The 24,171-nt window shown below is 50.1% G+C and overlaps 1 protein-coding gene across 2 annotated transcripts in view; it reads left to right on the top strand.

Annotated features, from left to right (window-relative positions):
* GALNT10 (polypeptide N-acetylgalactosaminyltransferase 10) overlaps window positions 1–24,171 on the top strand; it is a 181,689-nt gene that overhangs the window by 135,316 nt on the left and 22,202 nt on the right. For both annotated transcript variants that reach the window (XM_045551311.1, XM_045551312.1), the window contains 3 exons: window positions 11,385–11,570; window positions 15,583–15,766; window positions 21,038–21,155. In XM_045551311.1, coding sequence (XP_045407267.1) covers window positions 11,385–11,570; window positions 15,583–15,766; window positions 21,038–21,155 — 488 coding nt within the window. The remainder of the gene's footprint in view (window positions 1–11,384; window positions 11,571–15,582; window positions 15,767–21,037; window positions 21,156–24,171) is intronic.

The raw sequence follows: 24,171 nt of genomic DNA, 5'->3' as shown, positions 1-24,171 counted from the left end.
ACCTCTCCCAACCTTGGTCTTCGTGTCAGCCAAAATGGGACTCCCTCCCTCACTGGGGTTAGAGGATCAAGTGAGACAATGAAGAAAGAAAAAAGGACATGTGAGAAATACTGCACGGATAGAGATGACTATGGTATATTATTAACTGGAAAAAAGCAGATTTCAGAAGAAATAAATAAGCATAAAAACACTGGGAAATTGGGCGAGAAATACAGCAAACTATTTAGAGTGGCCAGTGGGTGTGACTAACATGGCTTATCATATAGATGTCACATTCTGTCATGATGGTTAACACTTTTTTTTTTTTTACAAAGATGTATCACATTTAGGATCACAAAAAAATAGAAAACACATTTCCATTTTAAAAAGAAAAAGATGAAATATCCACTTGTATCAATTGCGGTGTCATTTTCCCTGCAGGATGTCTGAATCTTCAAGGCATACCCTAACAGGATTTTGTGCCAGCATAATATCTACAAGAAATGGCCTTAAACATCTAACAACAACAAAAACAAATCAGTGACTACTTTAAGTCCTGGCTGGTCTGCCTCAGGGCCTTTGCATCTGCTGCCCGTAGCAACCTGTGATCAATTTGTGTTGTGTTTGTGGATGGTCACACCCACAACCATCTCACAAACAGACTTGGATGTGAAGGGCAGAGATAGACCCTTTTGTTAAGTGAGGAGGGATGTTTAAGGCGAACTTCATGATAAAGATACTGCTGGGAGGATGATTTTGCTTCCCGACACCACCTCCTGTGTTTGGAGACTCCCCAGTGAATACCTGGGTGTCAGGGCCTCCCCAGCGTGTTTTCCATCTTCCCTCGGGTGACATGTTGAGCTCTCTGGAGCACATTGTGTGCACAGATTTTAACAAATGAAAGCAGCAAATGACAAGCAAAATATATCAAATCAGGATCGTTCACCAAACATCTGTTAGCCCCTACCTCGTGCCAGGTGCTGTGAGGGAAATATTAACACATTGACTGCCACGCACACAAAAAAAACAGAAACTTTTCCTTGGAGCTACAGTATTTTATTACAAAAATAGAATAAAAACTTCAAGTGTAATTTAGAGGTAAGCATAAATAGAAAAATGAAACTTACTACTGCCTTCTATTCATTTAATCCACATTTTTAGAATTCAGTTGTCAATATTAATTGTAACAATAAGAACATCAACAAGTAAGTTTTATATGTGCTTCACACGGCCCTGAGGTCAAAACTAGAGTGAGTTAAATACAACTCTCACGGCAGTTAATGTGTTACTAGAGCACTCTGGGTCCCGCCCTGAGGAGGCTTGTGCCAGGCAGAGAAGATGCAAGCCCTGAACCAGAACATGTAGATGCTGCTTCGGGAGCACTTTGTACTGAGCCTGGAGGGAAGAATAGGATTCCCTAGGGCAGAGAAGCAAAGAAGGATGCTCTGAGCTGAGGGGTTTTGCAGGAGTAAAGGAGCAAAGAAAGGCAAGGACCTTAGTCCAGTGGTGTCTGCAGAGAGTGGATCAGGGGTAGGGTTGAGATGGGAGATGAGTCTGGAAAAGTCAGCTCTAGCCATTGCCGAGGAACCTAAAACGTCACCACAGGACACCAGGAGACCTGCGCTGTAGCAACAGTGTGGAGGGGATGAGAGGTGAGGGATGAGAGGCCAGAAGATCTGTGTGCACCAGATTAATGCCCGTGTGGACATGCCTGTAAGCAGCTGAAGATCCCACGATCCTGCTCTGGCACTAACGCACGCGGGAGCAGAGGGAAGAGGCCCTGGATGGGAGGTTTCCAAATATTCAGTGTCGCGTTGGGTTGGGGTTTGTTTTCTCATTTGTTTGTTTGGGTTTTTTTTGCAGGGGGAGAAGGGGGTTGCGGTGGTTGGGAGTGGTGGTGAGGAAAGTCCTCACATATGCTCAGCTTTCTCTTCCTGTGCGCTGAGCAGGAAGATTTCCCCCAGGAGAACGCTTTTGCCCTTTAACAAATACGAAACTGACAGGCCCACACTGTTGCTGAAGTGGAAGAATTTTTTTTTTTTCTTTTTTAATAACACCTTAAACGATGGGCATGGAAGCCGGCGTCCTAAATGAAACACGTGTTGCTCTCTGACACCTGACAACCTGGCATAATCTAAGAGCAGCTACCAAGAACCCACTACTGGGACTGCCCGTGTATCTGCTCCCCTGGATGGCCTCCAGCTGGGTGAAAAAGTGGAAGTGGGCCGAGTCCAAGGGGGCCCAGCCTTCTCTTCTCATTTGTAGCTGATTGGTGGGGAGTCACTTTCAGAAAACAGGGGAGGCTGTAATTAACTTGATAAGGGTGGTTTCTGGAGTGTTTTTATTCGTCATCTGATTATTAAACAGATTTATGGCCCTGCCCACTGCTGAAAAGGGACCGAGGCATTTTGTGGAAATTAAAAGTGCAGACAAGGCTGCCTGTTTAGATAATAGCATCTCTTTTTTAATAGATTACTCATCTTCTACAAAATAGGAGAGAGGAGTTAATTTGTGTGATGAAGTGCTTTCTATTTTTGGGAGCTGGCTAGTGGATGTGATTGCTTGAGGAAGGAGAGTAATTCATTCTTAAAATCACCAAAGGCATGTTCAGGCCAAATACCTGCACCCCGAGGAGCAGGGTGATTTGTAACGTGATGCCAGAGAACAGAGGGGCTTGTGGTTTCAAAGCAAATGTTTGGGGAAGGTGTGCAGTCTGTCTTTAGGTTGCAGGTCACTCCAACCATTCATTCTCAGAAAAGTGCCGGAGAAATAAACTTCACTTGTTGATCTAAGCCTTCAGACCAGGAGGCCCCTGACTGTCAAGGGATGGTGCAAAGAGACAGACTTGGGCTTGAGCTCTAGAGAAACTATCATGCGCTGTGTGACCTTGGGCAGAGACTGAGAGTCCCCTGAAAGAATCCACATGCACAAAAGCATCAAGGAGGACTTTGGGCTTAACTGAACACTCGATGGAAGAGGCAGAAGAGGGGTTTTATGTCACATGCTGCATAGCAGCCCCTTGTCTAGACATTCCTGGTCTCCCAAGGCCTTCCAGGCCCCACAGCTGGGGGTGTTTGTTCTCTCATCCTCTTTCCACACAACGCCCAGCCTTTCTGGTTCTCCTCATCCCTACATTGCCCCCCAGAAATTTATTTTGTTACTGGAACACGTCCATTAGCATATCACTCCCTCCTCCTCCCCTCTCGCCTCCCCTGTCGCCAGCTGCCACCCCAGCAGCTTACAGACAATGCAGCATTCTCTCCAAGGTGAAGTGCAGTGAAAGGAATGGTCTCCACCTCTTTGCTGTCCCCTCCCCAGGTGTGCCACTGTGCTGGCCTGTCCAGGAAGGCGAGTACATCAAGGGCACATGGTGCTTCTTTCGGCTGAAACTCCACCAGGGGTTGTTTGCTGTTTTGGAAAATCACGTCGTCAACAGCAGTGCGCCTTCCAGTACTCTAGCTGCCCGCCCAGCACACCCCACCGGTCTGTTGGGTAAAATCATCTGTATTTCAGTAGAGGACACAAGTCCAAGCATTTGGCTACTTCTCTGTCTTCTTGTGGTCGGCCCAAGCATTTACATATCGAAACACGTGTTGTTTTGTTATTTCTCCTTGACATCATAGTTGGGGCATTATTAGAATTTTTGGAAAATGGGTGTTAGGTTATGCTATTTATGAATTTTATTTTAAGATATTAAAAGGTGCCATACAGCACAGCTATGACATAAATGGGGCATTGAGTCAGGGAAGGTTGAAAACCTCTGAATCCGAGGGTGAGTCACCCAGATGCTGGGGCTATGTTGGTCTTTGACAAGGGTTTAGGTCCAGTTCCCTCAGATCTGCTCCGTCCTTGATGTCTTCCAGCTGCCCAGACAATAGGCTCATAGGTGCTAAAAGCTCCAATATGCACATTTTCCCGGCAGCTCTTATGGTGATAGGAAAAACACCTGAAATATACTCTCTGGAGTCTTTGACAGAAGGAAATTGGCCATTTGGGAGTAACAACTTTCTCCACCCATTGGTGTTTCAGAGATCTCAAATCAATAGAAAATAATTCTGGTAATGACCTAGTGAGGTAAGCAATGCAATGACAGTCCTGTTTATAGAACCCTAGGTACATTTGTGCGCATTCTCAGAAGCCCAATAATAATAGCAATAGCAATGATGGGGTGTCGTGCAAAGAGTACTAACCTGGGGTCCAGGGCTGTGGCACAGGCCCACCTGTCCCAGGATAGAGTGGGGCATCTTTTAACACTGTGGGTTCCAGACTGTGCCCTAGGCCAGGGTTTTTCAGATTGTCGGGGTAGACCTATTGGAAGGTCATGAAATCAGTTTACAGGGTCATCATGCCCACCTTGTTAACAAAAATGGAATACAAGAGGATAGAATAGAAAAAAACATATTCCAGTGTCCGACACCATGTAGTTCAGCTGTATTACTATATGTGTGTATACATTTGTATGAGTGTGTGTTCCAGGTCACGATGTAAAATGTATGTCTGTGACCCAGTGCAAAGGTTTGACAGCCGCTGTTCCCGGATGTGTAGAATCAGAATCTGTGAGACTGCCTCAGCATCTGGGTGAGCGGTTTCTCTCGGGATTCTTAGGGCTGAGGTTTGAGAACCCTGTGGGCTGTGGGCCCCAGCAGGAGGTGTATTCATCTGTCAGATCTTTTCTCACTTGAAGGGGAGGGGAGGGAAACGGGGAGGCCAGGCCGGGTGGGGACCAGCGTGAGTCCCAGGGCTGTGCTGGGGGCTAGGAGGGGGGTGGGAGGGCACCTGAGCCAGCACCCACCGCCCTCACAGGTTTGCTGGGGTGGGGGGATAGGGGAGCAGCAAACAGTCTTGGATTCCTTGAAGAACTTCGGTCTTTCCATTATGCTAGCAGGAAACAAGGGGTTCTATGTTTAATCATTTAAGGATCCTAAGATGATCAAGTGACCCAGGTTGATTTCTCTGAGTTCACCTTCTGCACTGTGTTATATCAGTGACTCTCAAACTTTTGGCATGCAGAAGAACCACTTAGGGGGCTTGTTAAGATCCAGGTCAATGGAACCCACTGATCTGATTCAGAAGACCTGAGGTAAGTAAGGCCTGAGAATTGGCATTTCTAATAAATTCCCAGATGATGCCGATGCTTCTGGTCTGGGACCATACTTTGAAAACCACTGTGTTAGATCAACAGAAAGGAATGTACCCAGCACAGTTCCTGACACACAGCAGGAGCTCAGTAAATGCTTTCTTGACTGAACTGAATTCTCCTTGGCAAAAATGTCCTCGCCAAAGTATAGTTGGCTCACTACTCTCAACAGTGCGAGAAATGGCTGGTTGACATTGAATTGAATGCTGTAAATGGGTGAATTGTATGATATGTGAACGATAGCCCAGTAAAGCCGTTATCAAAAAGAAGAGGAGGAGGAGGCGAAAGGAAGGGAATGGAAAGAGGAGGAAAGAAACGTTGGCTTTCCAAAACCGGACATCAAACGTGTCTGCTATGCCATAGGCTGTCTTATGAGTGGACTCATGTCAAAGGAGAATGAAGAAGGTCTTTTAGCTGAACTCTGAGGCTCCTTTCAGCTCTGCCACTCTCTGAAATTCTGCCTAGGACTCTGAGCCAGGAAAAGTGCCTTTCCTGAAGGGCTGGTCTGTTTCCCTTTTCCAAATAGTAAATGATGCTTAAATGCCTGTGCATTTCACTTGCCAAAACCCGTCCTGGGATAATTATAGCTTTCCTTCTTGACCTCTCATTTCAATTTTCCTATTTATGTTTACCTACCTATGAGTTTTTCAAGCAAGTAAAAGCCCTGGACATCCCAGAGGGTTGGGGTTGGAAACTGGTACCTTCCAGGCAGAATGGAGAGACCAGGGGCGTTGGGAGGTGATACAGTTGCATGGGTGACAATGCCAACTTTGGAATCAGAAACACCTGGCATGACTCCTGGCTGTCACCTATGAGCTGTCTGAACACAGATTCACATAGAACTTTTCTGAGCCTCAGTTTCCCTTTGTCTAAGATAGGAGTGTTCACAGTGCCTGCCTACTAGAGTTGTCACGGGAATGAAATGAGACATTGTGTGTAGCACCACGTGACACGGGGCGTAGGCACACAGCACCTGACAGAAATCATGACAATGACAATGATAGTAAAGGTGAGGGACCACCTTATTTTAAAATTCTCCCTTTGGCTAGAGACACCTGAGGGTCACAGCAGGATGAAGGGTGATGCTTTTGATGACCGTGTGCCCTCTGCTGTCTCCAAATGGATAGCAGGTGCTTTAGAATACACTAAGACTTACAAGTGAGTCAATTTGTCCCAAGATGCAAGGCAACAGATGAACTATGACAATTTAATAGCCAGAAGCCCAGCAGAGCCAAGACAAGGCAAGACCCAGAATGCCTGCAGGCCAGAAGCCCGGCCACGTGCGCCAAGGGCAGCTTCTCCCGCCTGTGCGTTGTTAGCAGCACCCGGGGCCAGAGAACCAGCTCTGGGGACAATGTGGGTCTATCTGATTGGTGACCTGCTCCCTCCTTCCCTTCTGCTCCTTCTTCTCTTCCTTCCTGGGCCACGTGACCTGCTACGTGCAGAGGAGACTGAAGACGGGCAGAGTCCTGGCTACTGCAGTTCCGCAGGCCAGGGACCTTATGCCTGCCGTGTCCCTGTCACAGTGCCAGTGTCTGAGCATCTCACCACGCCTGTGTTAGTTTCCTAGGGCTGCTCTGATAAAGAGCCACAAACTGGATGGCTTAAAACAGAAGGTTATTCTCTCACAGTTCAGGAGCCTGGAAGTCCAAAACCAAAGCGTCCTCTCTCTGAAGGCTCCGGGGCAGGACCTTCCCCAGCCTGTTCCTAGCTCCTGGTGTGCCGGCAATCCTTGGCATTCGCTGCCTCCATCATCACATGGGGTTTTCTCCTTGTTTTTGTGAGTCCAGATTTCTCTCCTCTTAAAAATACACCAGTCATTGGATTAGTGCCCACCCTCGTCCAGTATGACCTCGTCTTAACTTGATCGCCTCTGCAAAGACCCTGTTTCCAAATAAGGTCACGTTCACAAATACCAGGGGTTAGGACTTCAACGTATCTTTTGGAGGGACACAGTTCCACCCACTCCAACTGCTCTGAGTGCAACTCCTCCTTATGCCACAACCAGGTGGAACCATCCTTGGAGCCCTAAGAGCCCTTCCAACCAGACAGGAGGGAGAGGCTCCATCTAAGACAGGAACCAAGAGGGCCACAGGGGCCTCAGAGAAGCCAGTGTGTGTTTGTGTGTGTGCACCGGAGCAGGACAGCACATACAGGGACAACTGTGGGATGCACGAGCCCTGAGTTCTGTCCTCACTCAGACCTCACCAGCTGAGAGACTTGGGCCAAAGTCTTCCCTTCCCGAGGCCTCAATTTCCTCTCCAGTAACACCGGAGGTGGTGATACCTGCCCCATCCTCTTTGTACTGGCTTTGGGAGGAGTCCAGTGGGACAATCAAGTATTTCCTGAGAAGATACTGTGTGTGCAACATTGGAGATCACTTACTGGGAGTAACCTTGGGAGAGGAGCTGGAATTATACAAGTTAAGTTGCCGTGCCCTTCTACATTACTCCCCATGGCTTTTCTTCTCTTACAGTGTGATGGTTACAAGTACCGTTTCCACTGGCTTCAGAATCGTCCCATGGGAAGGGGCAGAGTTCTGGAGCCAGCATAGAGCATGGGCTCGGGATCACCCCACCTGAGGGGCAAGGTGGCTGGGGCGGTTGTCCACCAACACTGCAGTTGTGGCAAAGGGGCAGATGCTGGCAGGTAGAAGGCAGGCAGACATGGGGAAAATGCCATGGGGCGGGGTGGGCACCAGGTGCATGTGCCACAGCCTCCGTCTCTCAGCTCTCTGGTAAGCAGGTCTAATACCTGCTCAGTGCCTTACAGTGCTGGGGGCTCACCTCCTTCAGAATGAGCCTCAGATCCTGTTGGATGGCTCTGACTCATCACTCAATAAGGGGTAATAAGGGCAAAAATAATTCCATATCGTTTTACCATCAGGGCAGCCCCTGGAAGAGGGGTGATGAGTATGTGGCATTAGGGCTGCTGCCTTCCTGCCATGTCAGATGCTGAAACATCCCTTCTCAGTCCTGGCATTTTCATGCTGAGCCAGAATAGAGCCTCAGAATCTTTCTTAACACAACTTTAGGTATACATTCCAAACCCTTCGGGATAGGCACTTGAATGAAGCCAGTTTGCCATTCCTGCCCTAGGGCTTATGAAGCTGGAAAAATCCCTGAACTGAGTTATAGCCCTGCTGTGTCACAGACTCTCACCGTATGGTTCTAGGTAAGACGTTTAACTTCTCTGCTTCTCCCTCCTCCACTCCGGGTAGAATGAATGGACTTACTGAGGCAGAGATGGGGTTTGGAGCAGTAGGAAGAGCCTGCTCTTTTACAGTCAGGCGGGGTGAGTCTTAGACCTTGGCTTCATCATTTATAAACTGTGCTCCTTGGGCAGGTGACATCACCCACTCTGAGCGTTGGTATCTTCTACAAAATGGAGCTGTGATACCTAGTTTGTCAGGTTCTTGTAGCTGTCAGCTATATATGAAATAGGGAGCTCCGTGTGAGAGCAGGGGCTCAGCGATTATTCCCTGTCATTACCGTCATAACCATCATCATCTTCATTTACAGTCCCTTCCAGCTCTAAAAGTCTGTGACTTTTTGTGTAGAATGTCCTCATCCAAGAGGACAGTGTGGTAAAATAAGACAACAGTTTTGATTTTGTGTAACACACTTTCTAATAAGGACAGGAAGAGCATAATTGCCCCTAAATAATTGCTCCAACTTTACCACAAGCTGTCAGAAGGCCTTAATTGGTCAATCTGTAACGACTGCGGCCATCTGCGTCCAGGGTGATTTAGCGATGGGGCCCTGCCCGAGCGGGGCCCTCAGTGATTAGAGCGGGAAAGGGTGATATTTCTCCTCTGATGGGAGTAGCGGTGTGTGGTAGAGGAGATTATCTCATTCTCGTCGTAATGACCTACTAGTTGAACCCAGCCAAGAAGGAGCGGTGGTCACAGACAATGACTATGGATTTGTTTCTTTTTTTTGAAGACACTGTTCCTGCCTGAATAGCAGCATATTTGGAGCATGATCGTGCCTCTTGCTGTCTTGTCTTGTTGCCCAAGAAAGTCTCTTTTGGAAAGATTTAGTCCCTCAATTAGGGCAAATTGATTTCTGCTTTCTCCAGAGTCACTGTTCCACGGAGAAATGGGAAAGGGCAAGGGGGAGCCATATTAATCTCTGTGCACAAGCAGGAAGGGACCTGGAGTGTTTCTGAGACTTCTGGCCTCTGCTTGCATGTGCGTAGATCATCTTTTCTCTGTATTTTAATTTCTCCAACCTACAAGGTGCCAGGCAGCACGACACAAAGCACACTTCATCTCACATAAGTTGCTGGTGACGTAAATCGAAGTGAAGAGGGCAATGTTTCCCTAAGTGTGCCAGCACAACAGTGATTTTAAGCCGTAACTAAAATGACTTCAGGTGGTTCGGAGACTTTGCACTAACCGACGCTGGACCATGGAGACAGAGAGCCTTCTCTTTTCAATTCTCTTGCCTTTGTCCTGATTACCAGTTGGTTTTCCAGAGCTCCCTTCTTGGTAAAAAGAGAGCAGACCTCAAGCTCACAGTCTTAGAGAGGCAGGAGTATCTGACAAAAATCTAAGAACATTGTTTAATTTTTACTTATTGGGTATTTTTATTTATTAGCTCTTCATTATAAATGATACCAATTTTCCATTTATGGTAAGTGTTTAAAGTTTCCTTTTAAAATAAATTTAATTTTAAAAAGTGAGTTGATTAACAAAAAAAAAAAAACTGGCTGAGTGTGGTGGCCCACCACGCCTGTAATCCTAGCACTCTGGGAGGCCGAAGCAGGAGGATCTCTTGAGATCAGGAGTTCAAGACCAGCCTGAGCAAGAGCGAGACCCCGTGTCTACTAAAAATAGAAAAAATTAGCCAGGTGTGGCTATGTGCACCTGTAGTCCCAGCTACTCAGGAGGCTGAGGCAGGAGGATCACTTGAGCCCAGGAGTTTGAGGTTGCTGTGAGCTAGGCTGACACCATAGCACTCTAGCCTGGGCAACAAGAGTGAGACTCTGTCTCAAAAATAAATAAAATAAAAAAATAAACCTAAGCAAATTATAGTAAAGAAGGTGGATGTCACAAAAATCATGACGGTAGTGTACGATTGTCAGAGGCTGGGGAAACACACCCCGAAGGGGAAACCATCATGTTACCATGTTTCCACAGCAGACCCAGTAATTTACTGGCTGTATGTCTAATCTCTATGCCCTTTATTTCTTTTTCTTACCAATTGCACTGGCTAGGAATTCTAGTACAGTCTTGACTAGAAGTTGTGAAAGTGTGCAGCCTTTCTCCTGATCATAGGAGGAAAACATTCAACATTTCATCATTAATATGATGTAAACTATAGGTTTCTCTTGCAGCCATTCTGGAGTCTTCGTAAAGGACCCTAACCCTGATTAAAATCAGAGGCACCAATGGTGAGGCTGGGACTTGAGTAGAAAGAAGCTGCCTTTGGTATTTATTCAAAACAGCTTTTCTGGGCACGGGGCAGAAGTCCAAGCTGCATTAGAATAAGCAAGGAGAGGAGTTTGTTGCCGTATGTGATGAGGACGTGGAGGAGTCAGGCACATGGGCGCCTGTGGAATCGAAATGTCATCAAGACAATGTCACTGTCTCTGGACTCTCATTATTTTCATGTTGGCTTCAGTTTTAGCAGATTCTCCCTAGTGTCTCTCATCACCTCATTTTGCCAAAGATGTCACCAGCAGCTCCAGACTTATGGCCAACCAACTAGCAACTCTAGCAAAAAGGAAGGGCCTCATTTTTCAATAGTTCCAAAAAACATTCTCAGGACTCATTCTCTGGACCAACTCAGGTCACATGGCCATCCCTGAGCCAACTGCTGTGGCCGAGGGAATGGAATGCCCTGATTGGTCAGGCCTGTGGCACAGGCTCCTCCCCTGAACCAGGACATGGGGTCAGCCCCACCCAGGGCTGATGGACTGAGAAGGGGAAGGGTGGTGTCCCCAAATCAAGATGCTGTTACCAGAGAGTGAGGGAATGGGTCCCCACTAGGCATAAACCACAAACGTCCACACCCTTCGACAGGTCTCTGTGTTCCAAGTCTGAACACTCTCACTGGACCTCTTTCAGCCTTAATTTCCCCATCTGTAGTACCCAGGTGGTGATCCCTGCCCTTCTTGGCCCTGTCTGAAAGGTCCAATGAGGCAGTGTACAGGGAAGCCGTGTCTAGACTGTAAAGTGCAGTACACACGTAAGGGAGGAGCCATAACAATGATTACTAAGCAACTGTTCCTTCCCGTCTCTCCTCTCCTGTGTCCCTCACAGAGCACCTGAAGAAGCCACTTGAAGACTACATGGCTCTTTTCCCCAGTGTGAGGATTCTCAGAACCAAGAAACGGGAAGGGCTAATCAGGACCCGAATGCTGGGGGCCTCCGTGGCAACCGGGGATGTCATCACATTCTTGGACTCACACTGCGAAGCCAATGTCAACTGGCTTCCGCCCTTGCTAGGTAAGGGGGCCCCTCCCACTTCAAGGGAGGCTGGCTGGAAGGAACCAGCTGCCACCAGCCCCAGCCCACCACGGGAGTCACTCACAAGGGTTCCCTTGCCTGCTTAAGATGCACCCAGCACCGCGCCAGGTGCCATGAGGGGTTCGAAGTCCAGGTGTGCTCAGAGAGACCTTTAAAGTCCAGCCAGTCCTGTCCCTTCGTTCACAGACAAGGAGGCTGAGACTCAGAGGAGGGAAGTGATTTGCCCAAAGTCACACACCACTTTAGTGTCCAGGGATATGCCTGCTTCCCTCAGATTACTTCAAGTTCTGTTGGAAAGCGAGCCAAGGCTGTCTACTGCTCAGAGCCAGGCTGTGGGAGGGCATCATGTCAGCATGGAATAGTTGCCATTTATTGCAGTGCTACTGTGAGCCAGGCGGGTTATAAGCATTATGTCTGTTCTTCACAGAACCATGCAAGGTCAAAAGTATCCCCTTTCTGTAGTAAAAGAGACTGAGGTTCAGAGATACTGAGTGACTCACTGGTCCCCTTGGGCTATAAGTTCAAAGTCACCATCTGTCGGGCTCCAAAGTCTATTCTCTTCCACAATTCCACACGGGCTCCCTAGATTCACTTCCTCTTAGACAAGAGTTGCTGAAAGATACCAGGGAGGGGCTGTGGACAGAGGGCAGCATGATCCAGGAGCCATCCCCACAGCCTGGGGACAGGAGGGAGACGCCAGGATCGGAGGCCGGGTGTGAGGCACCTGGTGGCTGACTGAGGAACGAGGCTGGAATTTTCAGGAGTTCAGTTTTGATGAAGGCAGTGGGCTGGCGCTGACAGGTGGACGTTGAAGAAGAAATGTCCGTTGAGACCAGGAGTCAGGTGAGGGACAGGGCCAGGGCTGGCCTCTCTCTAGAGAGAAAAATGAGTGTCTCAGGAACGGATGGGGAAGCTGTCCATCACAGAAAGCTTCGGGAGCAAAGTTCAGGGCAAACTGGAGCGTGCATCAGAATCACCACCTGAAAAACTTGTTAAAACACGAGAGAATGCTCCCTCCCCGCCTCCCAAATTTCTGATCCAGGAGGCTGGAGTAGGGCCTGACAAGTTGCATTTCTATCTAACCAGCTCTTGGGCAACGGCAGTGCTGCTGGTCCAGGGACCACAGTTTGAGGAGCTCTGGTTAGGGAATGCCACCATTGCGGAGTGAGGACAGAAAGCAAAACCCACCCCGTCAACAGGGTGTTCCAGCAAGTTCGCAGCACAGGGCAGCGGGAAACGTCATGATCAGATTCTCCAAGAGTCGAAGGTCTTCCTGGGTCAGGGAAAGGATATAACCCAGAATTTCTGGGAAACTGTTTATTTAATTAAACCAAGAGATATCCTGCATCTGCCTCTCCTTACTGAAAGAGAAAAAGAAAAGAAAAAAGCCTCCCCATAAATCGCCTAATTTACAGTCCTGCAGGAAGAGCCCATTTGTAGGGTCATTCAGCGACTCATAAAGAGAATGAAGTGGAGGGGCCTGCAGCCTCGCTTGTAGTCTAAATAGCCCTTAACTCTGTTTCTATGGAAATATATGAGGGCAATTTTCATAATCTGCAGACATTCATGGAAGAAACATCCAGCGTTCTTTTTTTTTTTTTCTTCCTTTTCCAATAGAAATGTGAGCCAGTGGTGTAGATTTGAAAGTCTGTCCCTGCTAATAGCAGCAGCTGACAGAGCGCATCATGGCTTTTGTCTGCGAAGCCATTAACACCTCCATGCATAGCTCACTCTGCCTCCCTCGGAGAGCACACATTTCTGAGCCCGAGAAGGACTCAGCCCCCCAATGGAAAGTCACTGTTGATATCATTTCCTTCATTATCATCATCATCGTCATCATCATCATCATCATGGCTCTGTTAGGCCCTTAGTGCTTTAGGCCACATTAACATTTGAATTTGGCCATCACGTGGTGAGGCGGGCAGGCCGGGCATTACTATCCACGTTTGGCATCTGAGAAAACCGACAGGCAAAGAGAACAAGGGAGACACTCAGCCTTCCAACTCCTGCTTCTGAGCGTCCCTCGGTGGTCCCGGCACAGAGTGGCGCTGAGTGCTGGTCATACACCAAGGTGGCAAGAAGCATCTTGGCTCCGATGTCCTGCAGCCCTCACGAGACCCCATTTTGTCGGCAAGGAAACCAAGGCTCAGAGACATCACGTGATCTTATCCAAGGTTCTACTGCTAATAGGTGACAACATCAGGATTCGAATTCGGGCGTCCCGTCCCCAACTGAGCACAGCACCTGGAACACTGTCTTCTGAGGCTGCCTTGACCTCATAACGCCCACGATGAACCAGCAGCCAGAAGAGCACTGTGGCCTCAGCCTCCTTGGAAGTGAAATCCCCTGAATGGCCGTGAATAACTAGGAATGGAGACCCTGCTCTAGGTCTTTCCCTGGAGAAGATTCTGAAGCTTCACTAAGAACCTCCAGGGAGCGTCTCCACAAGGCAACCCCAGACATTCGGATTCAGTGGGCCTGGGCTGGGGGTGGGCGTGGGAGTTTTTTAAACACACCCTGGGTGCATCTGGCACTGGTGACCCTCGGTCTGCACTTGGGGGTGTACGGCCAAAAACAGCATTTCTCAAACTTTTTAAGCCACGTGCCTCTGTAGGAAATACATTGGACATCCCAATCCAGTACACAAATGCACACAGTCATGCAGTGTGACTGAAACGTGTTTCCTGAAAGACTTATCACCTGTCACAGTATCCCTTACCACCTGGAGTGCAGCCTGATATTTAGTATTCTTTTCTGGTTCATTACACACGTGCACACACACACACACACACACACACACGCATACGCGCGCACACACACACACACACACACACGCACACATACACACACACGCACACATACACAATCCCATGACCCACCTCTGGATCATGTCTTGCAGATTAGAAAAAGGTAAAAATGCTGCTTCCTCTCCTGAAAGACAGTTGTACTTTAGCTTGATGACACTGGGCCTCAGGCAGCTGCTGGCCTGCCCTGGCCCTACCAGGCTCGCCATTCCAAGTCTTGAACTTGACCCCAGGCCCCAAGCAGCCAGGCTCCTCAGCACAGCCACTTACTTGCCCCCCCGTGGCAGACTATCTGCCCCAGTAGCTCACGGGCACCCCTGGCAGCAGTCAGGGCTTTGTGGCAGGAGGAGGAAGGAATTCCAAACAGAAGCTGGAATTCTGTTGGTAGGTGGAGTAGAGAGTGGGTTTTATAGAATCAGCTTCTCCCAGGCCTGAGGGGACCATAAAGCCATCTAGGTCAAGGCTCCCATTTGCCTGTGAATCACATAGCCTGTGGCATTCCTGCAGGGCGGTGGTCGCCAGGCTCTTCTTGCCTATGGTCTTGGGGACCTCACAACTTCCTGGGACAGTCCCTTCCCTCTTCCACAGCTCAACTGCTGGGAAAATTGAACTGCACTCTCAAAAGGAGGGCTGTTTGCTCACCGACTTCAGCCCGGGGTGCCAGCGAGCTATCAACGGCAGACAGTCTGCCATGAGGGCAGGTGCTGGGGTGCCTGCTGCCTGGGGCCATGAGTCAAGTTCAGGGCTTGGAATAGAGGGCCTGGCAGGGCTGGAACAGGGGCCTTCCCGGAAGGAAATCCATCTCTTTCCAGAGCAGTGCTGATCATTAACAGGCACCTGTGCTAAGCACGTTCAAACATTATGGTATCCAGTCCTCATAGCGACCTATGGGGCAGAGCCTCTTCTTATCCTGTTTCATAGAGGAGAATACTGGGGTTTGGAGACATTATTTGTGCAGCTGCCCCAAGGCCCCACTGAGGATGGCGGAACTGGGATGGGAGCCCTGGTTTCACGTTCTTGCCCAGAGCTTACGCTCTCCCTTCTTGTCCACGGATTCTCAAACCCGAGTGTTCAGAGACATCACCCAGGGAACATGTTAAAAATGCAAGTAAGCTGCAGAATGCAGCATGCACTTGGCCGCTCCCCCTGCCCTGCCTCACCTAACGGGCATCTCTTGGCTTCTTCAGACCGTATCGCTCGGAACCGCAAGACCATTGTGTGCCCCATGATCGATGTGATTGACCACGACGACTTTCGGTACGAGACACAGGCGGGGGATGCCATGCGGGGCGCCTTTGACTGGGAGATGTACTACAAGCGGATCCCGATCCCCCCGGAACTGCAGAAAGCTGACCCTAGTGACCCATTTGAGTAAGTATGAGCGACCCAGCTCAAGACCCCACCCCAACACACATACAACTCAGGACCACCTTCTCCCCCAAAAGTCCAGTGCAGGGAGTGCAGCTTCCCGGCCCCGCTCAGTGCCAAGTGTCCCCAACCAGAAGCACCACCTCTCCCAGCTTGTCACAGAGCCTCAGCTCATGGACCACCAGGCTGGTCACCTCCACCTTACCCACCTCTGTGCAGTCTGCCAGGATTGCCAGCAGGGGTGAGTAGAGCTTCTCATGCCCTCTTCCTCAAACCTGGCACCCAGTTGTAACCATCGTCATCACCAGGTGCCGGCACAGTGCTGAGTACATCCCACCCTAACCCAATTTAACCCCCAACAACCGTATTATTGGTTCATAGAAACACCAAAAATTATTACCCATGTTTTCCAAATGGGGACACCAATGCTCCTAGAAGCTAAGTAACGTGCCCGGGTCACACAGCTAGTAAGTGACAAAGGCTCGGAGCAGTACAGGTCTGTTTGCCTCTGCAGCCAGAGTTCCCATCGTTCTGTTGTACCCCTCAGAAATATTGGGGAGGTGACAGCTTGTTTGTGGGCGGGTTCGGGGGCATGGACTCACGGATCCTAGACCTTGAAGGCTGGAAGGAACTGTTAATGCAAATGAAGGACTCAGCCCCTTGCCGATGAGGACTCTGAGGCCCGAGGGGAAGTAGGCGCTTGCCCTGAGGTACACAGTGAGTTCGTAGCTAAGCCAGAAGTAGAGGCCAGCTCCTTTCTGGTGCTCTGAACTCTGGAAGGATGTTGTCTTCCGCAGCAGGCTCGCCCTCCTGCAGCTGTCGTGTGAGCCGTTCCAGCCCTCCTGCCAGAGGTGTGGAAAAGATCTGTGGGTACAAAGCCCAAGTCCAGGCTCTCCTGCTGTGTTAGTTTCCTATGGCCTCTGTGATAAATTACCACAAACTCAGTGGCTTAAAACAACACAAATGCATTCTCTTAAAATTCTGGAGGTCAGAAATCTGAGATGAGTCTTCCTGAGCTAAAATCAGTGTTGGCAGGTCTGCGTCCCCTCTGGATGCTCTGGGGGAGAATCCATTTCCTTGCCCTCCCCAGCTTCTAGAGGATGCTCACGTCTTTGCCTCGTGGCCTCTTCCTCCGTCTTTAAAGCCAGAAGTGTAGCATCCTCAAATCTCTGTGTGTGTGTGTGTGTGTCTCTCTCTCTCTCTCTCTCTCTCTGTCTCTCGCCACCCCCCCCCACACACACCCCTCTGCTGCCATCACCACATCTGCTTCTCTGACTCTCCTGCCTCCATCTTTTACTCATAAGCCCTTGTGATGGCACCGATTGCATGTGAGCACGTTGGGCTCACCAGGATAACAACCCAACCCAAGATCCTTACCCTTAATCCCATCTGCAGAGTCCCTTTTGCATGTGCAGTAACACATTCGTAGGTTCCAGGGACTAGGACCCTGACATCTTTGGGGGGCCACTCCTCCCTCACCACAGTTTAGCCCCCAGTGGACCCCCACTTCCCTGTGCCTTACCCTCCCCATCTGACAAGCAGGGCTGCTGGCAGCTCAGCCATTTCCATGGGCACGGCACACCCAGGGTTTCCCGAGAGAGCCTCTGACACCGTGGGCCCCAGGAAAGGCTAAGGCGGGAAGAGCTGGGCTTCTCTGAGGACATGCGAAGTGGCCAGGATGATGGAGCAGCCTGAGCCAAGGGTGGAGGGCAGGAGCAGGTCCCATGTCACCGGCAGCAGGTCAGAGGCCTGTGGTTTCCTCCTGACCTCCTGTATCTTAAACGCCATCAGTCACTGCTGTGAGACCCACCCCTCCCTAGTCCAAAGACACGATTGAGCAGGGATCACAGCGTGCAGTCAGCCCCCACCCTCCGTGGCCTCAGAGTCGACCCTCAGCTGACCTACATCCCTGGAGAGTGACAGTAGTAACAGGAGTGACTGTTGATAACACTCGCCCTGTATCACGAAGCACTTTCTCCTGACATCATTGTGCATGATCCTCACAACAGCGTCCTCAGGAGTGAGTAGAGCTGTCCCCATTTGACCGACGCAGACACTGTGCTTCAGACAGGAAACGAGACTCACCCGAGATGACACGACAGCAGGAGCTGAGGTTGGAATGGGCTGCTCCAGAAATGGGATTTCCAGGGTAGCCAGGGGTAATCAGAACGCGCTTTATTTTGCGAACCTTTGCAATAAGCAGACGCACTGGCCCTAGATTCAAAAGGTTCTTAAAGATGGGTCTTGGCCGTCTGTCGTCCTCATTGCGTGATAGGAAAGGGTAAGCCAGCTCATGCCGCTGGCTGGTAGCAGAGGACCAGCCAGTGTCCTCAGGGCCTCCACATCCTCATCGGGACGCTTCATGAAGTGGCAGGCCTCACCCTAGAGCAGTAGCTGTCAATCTTGGCCGCACAGTGGCATCATCTGGGGAGCTTGCAAACAATGCCAGGCCACCCTCCGGACTAGCTCCACCAGCCTCCAGGCATGGGATGCGGGGATCACTGTTTGTGAAAGCTCCCGGGTGACGCCGCTGTGTGGCCAGGGTTGACAGCCCCTGGCCTAGATGCCTTCTGAGGGACTCTCCAGCCTTTGTATCCCAATTTCTTCCAGAATTCTTTCTTCTGTATTGTAGCTGGACAAAACCCTGGGGAGCGGCCCATAGAGAAATCCTGGTCATTTTCTGCACACCTTCCCACCGTGCCCAGCAAGTGGGCAATCTGCAGGCACAGCGTGCTGTAACGATGTTTCAAAGACGTGGGTTTCAATCACAGACCCCAGTCTGAAGCACAGCTCATCCACTTAGTAACTGCATGCCCTTGAGCAGATTATGCAGCATTTCTGAATTGCTAATTTCTCCACCGGAAAATGGTGCTAGCCATAGAGCACTGTGAAAACCAGAGATAGTTTTGGTGAAGTGAGGGGCACACACTGGACCCTCGGCATTGTCACCGGTATTGCTAAACACAGCAGAAAACAGGACAGGCTGAAGGAGAGGCCTCCCTCTGAGGGCAAAGCCTCGAGCACTCCAAATGCCTTAAGGTGAATATCCTGCCTGTTCCTTGCAGTCCTCCGCCCCTGTCACTGGCTTCCATCCAGGCTGATTTCCACATGCAGAGCCTTGGGTTTGGTTTCCCATGAAGCACTGAGTTAGAAACACTCTCAGCCTCTCCAAGCAGTACAATTGCAGCTGCAGCCAAAAAACCCCAATCTTCACAAGACAAAGGGGAGCCGATACTAATGACACCTGATTTTCTTATAGTACTAGAAACTTTTAGAAATATACTAGCAACGTAGGACAGGAAGCGTAGCTACACCTCTACTGTGTAGATGGAGAATCGGGCTCAAAGAGGTTTAATCAAAATCATCCAATGTAATGCAAGCCACGTATGTAATTTTGTTTTTGTAAAAAAAGGTAAACAGTTAAAATTCGTTTTAATAATATATTTTATTTAAACCAATATATCCAAAATGTGATCATTTTAACATGTAACCCACACTTTAAAATTACTGATGAGTTCTTTCATCCTCTTTTCTTCCTACTAAGTCTCGGAGATGCGGTGAGTATCTCACACAGCACATCTCGGTTCAGACCGGTCCCATTTCGAGTGCTCAGTTGTCACCTGTGGCCAGCGGCCACCATACTGGGCAGCACAGGGTTAATGGTTGAACACTACATCTCAGTCACACAGAAGGGGGGGCAGTTCTGAGTTTCTAGTCCCCTGTCCTTTTCATGCATCAGTTGCTTCTGGACTGTTCCTTCCTGACAGGAGGCAGCGTATTGTATCGGCAAGGGGCGTGGACTGTGGCTGGGATTAAAGATTCGGAGCCCAGCAGTGCTGCTCAGTAGCCAGGGGCCTCCAGCTGCAGGGAAGTGGGAGTGCCGCCCAGGAGGCCTGCCGCAGGAGGTCGAGGGGAGGACTGAATTCGTTTTATTAATAAATAGTTCCATACAGCACCTGGCATGTTCGAGCCCTCAGCAGACATTCAAGGGCCTCCCTTTTTGAAGGAGTCCCTGCCTACACTGCAAAGGCTCTTCTGCTACAGGAATGCTTGGGCAGCTTGTGGGTTAACTGAGGTCTTTTAAATCAGCCCACTTGCCATGAGCTTGCAGCTCCCCGGGCCGGGAGTGGAGGTTGCTGCCGGAGTGCTTTGCTTTGGGGGTTTGGAGTCTTCCAGCGGAGCCAGACAAGGACGCAGCCACTCTCTGATAGATTGTCACACAGCAAAGGCAGGTTGGCCCCTACCAGGTGCCGGCCTTGTGTGAGGCAGCCCCTGGGGCTTAGCACGATGCCACGCTGACTCCCTGTTCCCCATGGGTACCACGTGATTTATCATCTTTGCACCCTTATGTTGTTTTCTCCTCCCGGTCCTTTCCCTCCCCCAGTTACACTTTGCACAGACCCACTCAAATGCCACCTCCTCCGAGCACCCTCCCTTGCCCCAGCTCCCTGCTCAGCCGCGAAAGCTGGAAGCAGACAGGCTCCTTTCACGTTCCTGCAGTGCTCGGTACCTCCCAGAGGCCCTTACTACACCCCACCTGCCCTTCTGGATACTTCTGTCCCGAGGTGGCTGCCCCCGAAGGTCTCTGATTTACCTCAATATTCTCAATATTCTTCCAGCACCCGCTCTGCACCTGGCACTCAGTGAACACACTAGTAAGAGAATGAATGAACGGAGTAGGCCTCCTCTCCCAGTTCAGCTGCAAGAACAGAGACTGTGGCTCCTTCTGTAAACATCACATCAGAGCAGATGTCCATGCTGGGCTTGCTAAGTAACAGTCATCAAAGGAGCATGTTTGCAAACACAGACTCTGAGCTCCACCCGCCAGAGATTGTCTCAGGAGGTCTGAGGCGGGCCGCAAGTGGGATGTGGTTTCCCCCTCTAAGAGATTCTATGGCGTAGACAGGCTCGGAGAGACCTGACTCAGACCGTTCAGTGGAAGGACTAAAGATATACGTGTATATCATGCAACTACCAAGCCCAGGGGGAAAGATGTACTGTGATTTCATCTCACAAGTATTCTTAGGTGCCAATCATACACAGGAACTTGGGATCCATTTGGTTAAAACGCAGCACTTGTGAAGGGAAGTAGTGGGCAGAAAGGAGGAGAGCCTGGGGCCTCGCTCAGAAGGGCTTGGGTTCCCTGGTAGACACGTGGGCTGTGTTCACAGGGCAGCGCGGACCTGTCACTGGGGGAACAGCCTTGTCAGGCTGCACAAAGAGCACACGGCCAGGACATCTGCATTGTCACACCACGTTCTTCTTCTCTGACAGGTCTCCCGTGATGGCCGGTGGACTGTTCGCCGTGGATCGGAAGTGGTTCTGGGAGCTGGGCGGCTACGACTCAGGCTTGGAGATCTGGGGAGGGGAGCAGTACGAAATCTCATTCAAGGTAAGCCAGCTCTTCAGAAACGCCCTTCTCCTTGGCACGGCCCCCGGGCACCTGTCCTGGCAGGTGCCTGGCTAGTGAGGGGAGGCAGGTAGAGCTCAGACCACGGCCCCACACAGTTGGAAATAACAGGACCAGGGTCTGAACCCAGCTCTGCCTGACCCCAAAGCGCATGCTCTGATCCGCTGCGTTTCATGGGCTTCTGCTGGGACATCAGAAAAGCAGTTGGGAGGAAAACTAGCCTAAGAAGTTGGCTGTAGTCTCTCACGCTTTCTTCTCAGTTTTTGCCTCTTCCTGGGGTTATTCCTAATTTACTTAGATATTCTGCAACCTCTTAGCAAATCAAATTAATAGCAGTCTAAGTCAGAAATAGCAAATCAGTTTTCTGTCCCAGCCAACTCTGATCCATGGGTAGGGGCTGCCCAGGTCTGTGTTGATAAGTATTCTGAGGCTGCATCCAAGCTTATAAGAAAGAGTAGTAATTGATTAGTGATGTCTGCCATAGGTGCAGCTTTGGTGGGTGATGGCACATATGTCATTCATTTAGTATCCCCAGCCCATGCAGTCTGGTTTTCCAAATGTAACACCCTCATGAGTACAGTGAAATCACACACACGAGGAATCAGAAGAGGTTTAACTTCACAGTTCTTCAATCTGTCAGTTAAACAAGCTTGACTTATGAAGTAGTCTTCCAAGTTTGTTCCCAGAATAGACACATCTGAGTTGTGAGTTCTTACCAGAACGTAAACTTCAATAGCAGAGGGATCTTTCTGCGTTTGACTCACGGCTGTGTCCCAAGTACCTAAAGGATCGCCTGAAATGGAAATGGCACTTGATAAGTATTTGCTGGTTGAATAAATACTCAGAGCAGGTGTGTCTCTGGGCAGAATCAGCCTCCAAGCCCCTAACTGGCCCCTGGGTCTAGATGTCCCCCTTCAGAAGCCCCCACCATGGAGAACAGTGAATGGAGAAACATTTGCCCAAAGGAATTTCTAAACTCAAAATGATTTCATTCATTCTGTGTGTTTCAAAGACCCATCCGTGGATGCCCGCCGGCACTTACGGCAGAACAAATGGCGTTTTTCTCCACCCAGTTTGTTTACAAAGGACTTGGTAATGAAGCCATATTGGAAGTCTCTCATCCGGGAGGGGAGAGGAGGCTGGTTTGTGTTTCCATTTGATCCAATTATGTCCGTCACTCTCCAGAGGAAATGAGACGGTGTAATGAGGAGGCTCCCGTGGTCTGGAAAGGAGGCTTTTCTCCCTTGGCGTCCTCTCTCCTGGCTTTGGGCAGGCGGGTTCCCAGAGCCAGCGACAGCCCATCTGCCAGCGCATTGTCCCCCAGGCCCTGCGGAAAGCCGGACGCAGGTGGAGGGGAACAGGCCAGCCCATTCATCTGCTGGCGGCGCCTCCCTGGATTACAGGGGTTCTCTTTCAGCCAGAGCCGGGCATTTACGAAGGGCCAGATTCCCTCTGATTAATCTCTGCTAAGTCCCTTTTCTTCTTGGTGACAGAGAGAAGAGATGGTCTGAAAGGCATAAGTGTATTTTCAGAAATTAAGATAAATCGATATGTGCCGTCAGGGCTGAGGGATAAACAATTTGGCTCTGTTTCCAGACCAGGCTGTCTATCCTGATGGGAAAACCCTAGAAAAGATGTTCCAACAGCTCTGACATTTCTAGAAGAGTCATTGATTCTTTCTCTTTTCCTTCCTCCTGCCATCTGTCTGTCTCTCTCTGTGTGTGTCTCTCTCTCAGCAAAGTTCTCCCGTGTAGAGGTCAGAATCTTCCCAGCTCTAGAGGTTGAACGAGTCTTTAACCCCACAGCCCAGCCTCCAGCTGGCTTCACAAGCCAGCTGCTGGCTGTCCCCACACTGTCCCCCTTTTCCTCTTGGCCCATTGCATTAGTCTGGATTCTTGGTTACAAGTGACCAAAACCCTAGTCAATCTGATTTAAGCAAAAAGCAAGAACCGATGGTGCCCACCCAACTGATATTCCAGGGTAGATCCTACAGGCCTGGCTGGATGCAGGACTGACGGGTCTCACAGGCTCAGTCTCTCAGTCCCCTGGCTCTGCTTTTGTCTGGGCTGGCCTCCCCCTCGGGCAGGCTTTCTTTCATAGAGAGCCCAGCAGCCCCGTGGAAAGGAAGTTGCTCTTTCCCCTCATCCTGTAGAAGTCCCATGTGGAGTCTTCATTGGCCTGCTGGTCCCTTGCAGCATTCTGATTGGTCAGCTGCAGTCACATGTCCATGGAGCCAGGAAGGTGGGGATGGGATGGTTTCCCTAAGGAGAGTCCTCTGAGTAGAGGGACAAAGCCTCAGGGGAGGCTGGGGTTTGCTTTGCTCCATACTGAGCCAGGAGCTGCAAGCCCAGTGCTCCTCTCCTTCCACCTGGTGGGAGGGTGGGTGGAGAAAGGGTGTGTCCAGCCTAGAGAGAGGCCTTTGTTACAAGAAGGGCCCAGAGCTCAGGACCGGCCCCAAAGGGGGTTAAGTTGCTGCATAGGAGGGAGAAATGATTTCCAAAAGCCAGCCCAAGTGGCAGAGGGAGATCCAGGGCCACCATCCAAGCCCCTGCACGGCACTGCATTTCTCTGTCCTCTTCCCTGCCCCTTCCAGCGCCCTCTGTCTTGGACCAGCTGCAGCATCACTACTAGGAATGTGGTGCTCACTCCTTCCTTCCCTGGGTTACCCAAAGATGCTGGGAACATGCTCTGCTACTTACGGCATTTTCCTGGGGCCATGTATGCCGAGCCTTCCAAGAGCCGTCTGCCGGGAACAGGGGAGGCATGCTGCTCCTGACCCTCAGCAAGCCGTTTGAAATTCCGTGTTTCTGTCCGTGGGAGCCCGCCTCTCCCACCGTTCCTCCAAAAAGATGGCTCAAAGGCCCGAGGGTCACCTGTCCACACATTACTCCCTGACCAGCACACCCCCGTCTCTTCATGCTTTGGCTCTTTTATCACTAAAAATGGCAATAATAATACCTTCTTCAAGGGTTTATTGTAAGAACTAAATGGGATGATA

This window comes from Lemur catta, chromosome 5 (assembly GCF_020740605.2).
Source record: "Lemur catta isolate mLemCat1 chromosome 5, mLemCat1.pri, whole genome shotgun sequence".
In the NCBI taxonomy this organism is placed as follows: domain Eukaryota; kingdom Metazoa; phylum Chordata; class Mammalia; order Primates; family Lemuridae; genus Lemur; species Lemur catta.
This window is presented reverse-complemented; position numbering and strand designations above follow the sequence as displayed.